This window comes from Calidris pugnax, unplaced genomic scaffold, assembly GCF_001431845.1.
Source record: "Calidris pugnax isolate Ruff unplaced genomic scaffold, ASM143184v1 scaffold89, whole genome shotgun sequence".
NCBI lineage: Eukaryota > Metazoa > Chordata > Aves > Charadriiformes > Scolopacidae > Calidris > Calidris pugnax.
Window position 1 is genome coordinate 7,420,675 of NW_015090865.1, and position 7,703 is coordinate 7,428,377.

At 50.3% G+C, this 7,703-nt stretch overlaps 1 protein-coding gene across 1 annotated transcript in view; it reads right to left on the reverse strand.

The window, feature by feature from the left end:
* Positions 1-6,362, reverse strand: part of STK32C (serine/threonine kinase 32C) — a 34,118-nt gene extending 27,756 nt beyond the window's left edge. Inside the window, 1 exon segment of the mRNA XM_014945307.1 lies at positions 6,213-6,362. Coding sequence (XP_014800793.1) covers positions 6,213-6,362 — 150 coding nt within the window.
* Between the last annotated feature and the right edge of the window lie 1,341 nt (positions 6,363-7,703).

Below are 7,703 nucleotides of genomic sequence, written 5' to 3' on the forward strand. Positions count from 1 at the left end.
ACAGCTTGGCTGCGTGCCTCCAGCTCACAGGACTGAGCTGTGCCCTCCTGGGAGTTGTTGCTTTTGCCTACGCTGTGACGGCACTGCATCATTTTACTCCTTATAGCAAATAAGAACTTCATAGTCTTTACACAAACATGTCATGGGGAAGATGGATTATGGATGTGCTGTCTAGGCTTCCTCCCACTAACGACCTTTCTGCAAACTGCGGCAGGAAAGCAATATATGAGCCTGTTACTGGGTGACTTCAGGGCTGGGAAAGCTCCGAGAAAGGGTGCGGGGCCTGCAGGAGAATGGGCTGGCTCAGACACAGCACCCTCTCCACCTCCTCTACTATTTTTGGGAACTACCTGACCCACAGATCCCTGCTTTGCAGAGCAGAGCCACTGAAAAGAGGACTCTTCACATGGCAGTACGATTAGAGAGCAACACACCTCCTCTGGCACAAGGCACCGGTGACATCCACGTCGCGGGGCTGCCCCAACACCGCTGTGCCCCCTGCCCACCCCGTGCCTTTCAGACTCATTAACTGCATCGCAATTAAAGAGGCTGGTTTGTGCCAGGGAACAGCGTCTGTTGCCGTGGGAAGCTCTCGCCGCATGGATGCATTGCTCGGGGACAGACAGGTTTTTGGGGAGGGACACCATGGGCTGTGAGCAGGCGCAGTGGGACAGGGGTGTGGGTGGCCAGTGGCCCAGGGCCACCTCCACCGGTCCCAGGGACCCTGCTGGCCATCACTGCACCTCACCGCACTGCCTGGCTGGCAACCTCGAGTCTACAGAGGCTGGGTTTGATGTTGTGTTTACAAACACAGGAATCCTTTTTTTCACCTCATGCTAGCTTTTTTAAAACTTAAAAAGAATTTATATAAAATTATACAAAACTTTAAAGTATTTTATATTTCATGTTTCTTTTTTTTTTCATTTTGTTAAGTTCAGAGGCAGTAGGGGAAGGAAAAAACAGGAGAAAAAAAAGCCACCAAACAGCTCGGGAGAGGATACCAGAGGCACCAGTGACATCCCTGGGGCCAACAACATTAAAGAAGGAAAGGGAGTTGGGAACCAGGAAACGGGACAGGACCATTCAGCACCCTGTGTCCTTCCCTTTGCCATCACTTACCACCACCACAATCGCTAGTGACAGTTTATCACGCCGCCAACATATGACACACAGAGATCCTGGCACTTCCCATGGCGTCACCCCCAGCGCTGTGACATTCTGCATCGCCGTGTCCTACGGGGAAGCCGGGACCAGCTCTCCCCGCGGTGGCAGGAGGCTCTGGCCACCACGGCCACGCACCCCCTGCCCCACTGCCGGTGGTGCCAGCCCCGGCAGGGACAGAGGGGACAAGGATGTGGTGTCTCACCCAGACCCGCTCCTCTCAAAAGGCCCGGTTACTCGAGGAGCTGTGCTGTGCTACAATGCAGGCTCACGCCAAGAGGGATCCAGTCTGCCAGGCCCGCTGACGGCTTCATGAATTAAACATTGCTGTCTGCTTTCCTAAGAAAATGAGGTTATGGGATTATTTTTTTCACACTCACCCCTACCCACTTCTAGGACTGTTGGCCAGTTTCAGCCAGATTTTACAGATGGATGGACATCTCAAAGATGTAAAAGTTCCTCTCAGCTTTGTGAAAACCAGACACACAAAAGAGAGAGATCCAGACGGGGGGGGGAAGGGCTCCATCATTAATTAAACCATATTATTAGCCACCAGGGAATACTCATGAATTCATCACAGCAAATCAGGCTTTGCTGCTATGCGTGAGTTAGTAGAGATGAGCTTTGTTCTGGCAACAAGACACTAGATCCTCTCTGTTTTGGTGCACTTTGATAGCAAAAGACTTGTCAAGAGAAAATGACAAAACTTCAGGCGAGGAGGAAGGAGTTTCCCAACAGCTCCATAAGCATGAGGTGGAGCAGACCCAATGAGAACACCCTCTGGGTCAGTTTGTAGTGGGTAAAGGTGGGAGATTGACTCATGCACAAATTTAATTCTTGGTTGTGCAGCAGCTACCCAGCCCCAGGGGAGGCCATGCCGCCCACCACGGCACCTGCAAGGGTGGCCCAGGGGCCACCAGCGGGTCTTTGTGTGGAGGGGGGTTCCTCCACCCGCCGCTCTCCCACACCGCTTTCCTGTCCTCAGCCTCCTGGCTGCTGGTGGGATCATCCGTCCCACCTCCCGTCCCACACCAGCGTGATTCATCCACGGGGAATGACGGGGGTTGAAATAAACCCCAGGCAGCTTCTAATGCAAATGTTAATAAGGCACCGGGTATACAATAATAACAGAAGTGGGCAGCTTTTACTATAAATCACTGCCCTATGAAGTCTGATCCTTCAGAAACCCCAGCAGGTCCCCGGTGGGGCGCACAGGATCATGCCCCAGGCCTCCTGCCAGCTGAAGTCACTGCTCACTCATCACCCCAGGGCATTTGGCAGCATCTTCTGCTCCATAGTTTTACTGCTGCTGCCCCTACAGCCGAGGCTGGGCAGGGAGGGAGCGCTGGACCACACCGTCCCTTCAGCCTTTCATTCTTTGCCGTTCTCTCTCCCATGGCTTTTACCAATGACACACTTACAGCTCAGCAACATTCAAGAAAGAAAAAAATAAATAAATCACTAAATAGTACCTAGGAGGTTGCATCAGAGGGAGGATAACCCCCTGCGTGCTCCATGCTCTAAAACACACCAGACGAGAGATTTGGGCAGATGCCCCCCGGCAGGGGAGCCATTCCTGTGCCGCACACCATGGTGAAGCTGTCCTTCACACCACTGCTCCTGCCACTGCACATCTCCTGCCTGGAGGGGACCTGCCGTGTCCCACACAACAGCCTGTGTGGCCCCGGGGCCAAGCAGGAGGGTGCCAGACCGGCATGGCGCAGCAAGCCAGGCCTTCCCCTCCGCCAGGGCAGGCGGGGGGTCAGACACCCCGGGACCAGGGACACCCCTCGCATGGCTGTCCCCTCACAGCAAACGCCACTGCCAATGTATTTCCACCTCTGCAGCCTCCCGGGAGCAGGGGTCCGGGGCTGTCACCAGCGTGCCACGCGTGACAGGGCCATGGCCGGCAGGGACGCGCCTCTGGAGACCCTGCCCACGGCCCTGACAAACCCTCGGCCTCACGCCAGCGCCGGGACAGGCAGAGGGAAAAACAAGGGCAAAAAACATCCCGTGGTATTTCAAGATCAAAGGATTATGTTTCTAGCCTTTCTTTTTGGGGAAAAATCCAACATTTATAAAGGCAGAAAAAAAAAGACCAAGGATCAAGCTTGTGTTGATATCAAAGAGGGATTCAGTTGAGAATAGACTTATAAGGGAGTTTTATTTACGGTGTATCTCCTGGCTGGGCATTTATGACCTTTAGAAAATGGATTAAAGCTTTTCTATACCCGGCTTCAGGCTGTGTGAATTATTAAAGCAACAAAATCATGAAGTTAAGGTACTTTTGCAAAGCAAGCCACCCTGCGAGTGCATGTTCTTTGGCAAGCGTGGGTGAGAAGCCTCCCCGGGGAGCAGGGAAGGTCCACCGGCCAGCCATGGAGGCCAACCCCTCTACCTGCCGCCACGCTCCACACCAGCCCTGCTGTGACAATGATGGCCATCACCCACCCCATCCTCTGCCATGGTTCCTGCCCAATCCCCATCCACAGCCGTGCACGCCACAGCCACCAGATGCCCGGGGGCTTGTCTGGGATCCCTCTTCAACATCACGCGGTGGCACCGATGTCCCAGGTCACTCACTGAGGGCCCACACCCCCATTTTGAGATGGACAGGACACTGGCTCCTCAATACCTTCCAGAATGTGGGCCGAGAGGGCTTAAATCAACCAAAGCAACTAAATTACTCAGAAATTTCAAATAACGGTTTTCAGGTAGGTAGTTCTACATTTTCTATAATTAAATGTGAGTTGTAAATGACTTTGTAAATGTAAAAAGCTTTTCTCAGTATCAAAGGAAATTTAGCATATTGACATAATTATCCAGAAAGATGACAGATGAATCATTTCAGCATTTTGTTGAAAGTGTATATACAATTCTGACGCCTGATAGACTGCTATGTGCTAGACTTAACCTTTCTTTAACATAAACAGAAAAGGAAGCAGCCCCCAGGAGCAGCTCTCTTCAAAGCCAAGAAGGTCCTACCCTGGGACAAGAATATTTTTTTCTCCTTTTCACGTTCTGAGCAGAATTAATTTTCCAGCACCAAGTGCTGCTGCTTGACAGAATAAACCCTCTTTTCTCTGGAAAGTTTACATTTGGAAGTATGAGTCTTCTCATACAAGCTGGGAAAAATGTTAGCTGCTATTTGCTAGTAAGGTTTTGAGTCGGGTTTTGGTCTGTGACAATGAGCAGGAGTCACAAGATCCTGAGAGTTTTCTTTGTTACCAGAAGCATCCGGGGAGACGTTCCTCTGCTCTTTGCTCTACCTTTACAGCACTGCCCTAAGGAAGGGCCTGAGCTTGTATTTAATCATTCTCCATCACCTAGTATGACCTCAGACAGCTGACACAGCTCTGCTGCCAGCTTTCGCCTCTTCTTGCCCAAGAGACACGGCTGCAAATACAGGCGACTATTTAAAACCACCTTCTCCCTGACTCGCACGCTGCTTGGTATCACATCTCCATTACCCTGATCCCATGTGGACTCACAACAAAGCCAGGTGGGAATTCACGTGGGTAGATTGTGCCCCGAGCACACCAGGATGGTGTAACAGACAGCACAGTGTTCGTCAGCTAACTGAGGCTGCAACGACACCTTCGTTAGCCAGCAGCGCTAATGGCAGCACTGTGACTTACTGTGTCCACTCTCTTGACACTAAGCAGAGCTGGACTCTACCTCACCGAGAGCAGTTCTGTACCGCTTCTCAAGACTGATGCTACTCAATACATTTTAAGTACTTAAAGAGATTTTCAGTAATTGGTGTAAATTTGGGCTTTTCTGAGCAAACAGGTCTCAGATCCCCTGAGGAATTTCTGCTTTTGCAAAGTTTCTGAGCATCTGAACAAAGTTTCTGAGCACAGAAGGCAGCAGGTCTGGCTGCTCAGCCATCACCCGGCGTGACGCTGCCTCGTTAGGGCTGTAACGGGCAGAGCGAGGAAGCAAAGGGCAGCACAGCCCATCTCCTGGGCCAGACTCAGCTTTTCCTGCCCTCACACTATGAGCTTTTGGTCAGAGCAGGATGGGAGAAACCAGCCAAGATAGCCAGGACTGTCCTCTGGACTGGTCTATGCTATTTCACAAATTCCATATTACACATTTTGCACAATTTCAAAGGCCGTTTCCCTGTCCTGCCCCAACACAAAGCCCCACACCACGTGGCCGTCACACGAGAAGATGACGACAACCAAACCCAGCAATTTTCATAACTTGTCACCAGGGTCATGGCTCCTACAGCTCCTGCACTCCAGGGGATGCAGACGTCTTGGCTGAACAGAGGGACACAACTACTGCAAAATGCAGGTGACAAAATAACTAGAGAACAGAACAAATGTAATGAACCCTCATGTGTGTGCAAGGACACACGCCCATGCACACACACATACACACCAAACCCTGTGCCTGCAGTGCAAAGAAATGGTGTAAAATGCCGTGACAGCAAATAGTTATCTACACAAGGCCTGGGTGAGAGTCAGTGAAAAGGGGAATGAAAAAGGAATAAAACTAGGAAACCAACCAGTGACTGATTTTCAGAGCTATCTAGCTTTTTGATCATCACCTCCCACCTTCTCCCACATGCTTGGCAAAAAAAAAAACTTGTTAAAAATAAACAACAAAAACTCTTCAGCATAACTCAGTTCTGAGTGGGAAAACAGCTCAGGGCTTCAGAGAACCCTCTTGACCGCATCGTGCCAGCTCAGTCAATCACCCAGAACAACTTCCAACACTTCCCTGACTTACTGCCCCCCCCACAACCTAGAAACCCCCTCAGGAAAGAGAAAACATGATGAATACTTGCCATGAAACGGTCACAATTGTGCTGGCAGTTTAAAATACAGCTGTTTCACCAAGATGCCAAGAATTAAAGCAATGCCAAGTGGCAACGAGGTATTTTCCTGAACACGTTTTTCCTGTGTTTATTCAGCGGCTATCATCTAACCACAAAAATAGCCTGTTGCAGCACCACTACTGTTTCAATAAACCATCAGGACATAACAGCAGGCACCTGATAAGACACACAAGCAAACTCCAGACCGAGCGCTCAAGCCTACCTTGCCAAAGCTTCCCTTCCCAATCGCCCGGAGAATCTGGAAGTGGTCAAAGTTCACTACAAGGTAAAGAAAAAAGAATTTAAATTTGTAAATGCTTTACTGCAAAGATCTTACATTTAAAAAGACAACAAGGAGACAGCTAAAGAGCATTGGCCAAGCTTTTATTGTAAGTCCCCACTCTTGGAGAAGATACGGGGCAGCAGCTGGTTTTGTTTCAATAGTGTCTTTTTACCTGCTTGAAGTCGCTGGCACTCAGGTTGGATGTGGTTACTAAAGAAGTGGTTTAGCAGGAGTTAAAATCCAGCTTTGACCCATGTCAGCACAGGAGGAGTCTCACAGCAACACACAAACCAGGAGGGCGGCAGAGGGGGGGACACCAGCCCCACACACCCCGGCTGCGCGCCCGGCTCCCTACTCCTCATCCACATCCAACAACCCCTCACTCCGGTGTCTGGGCTTTCCACAGGACAGCACTGAGATGACGGGGAATGAGCTGCACCCTGGTTTTCTACCATGAGATCCTGACCATGCACAGGGACCCTCAGCGTTTCCTCCCAGAAAGCTCTGGAGGCTGCACAAAGAAATGCTTGGCAGGGGCTTCGGGATTTGCAGCGGGAATGATGCATGAGATGGTCAGAGAGCACTGAACCCGTGTGACAGTGGGGACCAAAATCACACAGGAAGAGTGGGAGCAAAGTATTCACTATAAATATTCCGAGTCCCACTCCCAGATCTTAAATAAATGCACATCTGTCATCTCTGAGGATGAATCAAAAGCCCACACATGCCCATGGAGTTCCTATTACCCTTTTGTGCTAGGCTTATATCCAAAATATTGTTATTGTCACTTTTGTGGGACATTTTCTGCAGGAGAACTCAGAAAACTTTGCCAAATGAAATTGAAAACAGAGTCTGGGCCAGCTCCTACCACATATCTCCCCCCACTCCATAAGCAACACTGAAGGGCAGATGCATCGTCTCCTCCCTAGGTTGCTCCAAGAGACCCCATGGAAGACCACTTGGGGAAACCAGTGCTGACCCATCCTTCTGATGGCCTCCCAAAGCTACATGGGTGCTGTGTCATCTTTTTACTGCACCCCTGCCCCCTGGGTCTTTTAGTAGGACTTGATGGTTCTTGGGCTGAGAAGTCACAAGCCATTGGCAAGGAGGCAGGTAAAGCCTGGAGCCCGTGGTCGGCTCATCCAAGATGCTGCAGGAGCCACAAACTGTCGCTGCTCCCTCCACCTGACAAAACCTGGCCCTGGAGTAGAAAATCTGTGGCCATGGGCAGCATTTTACTGAGGCTTTTCCCGCCACCCCTGTATTACAAAGACTGTCGTGAGCAATGTGCAACCCAGCTACGTCTGGTTCATAAATATTTTTTCTGAAATCCAAAATATTAGCACACACAGCACTGAACCAATATTTTCACATGCAAGCAAATCCATTAATTGAACTTTGGTCACTAAGAAGCACTCAAAGAGAAAACCC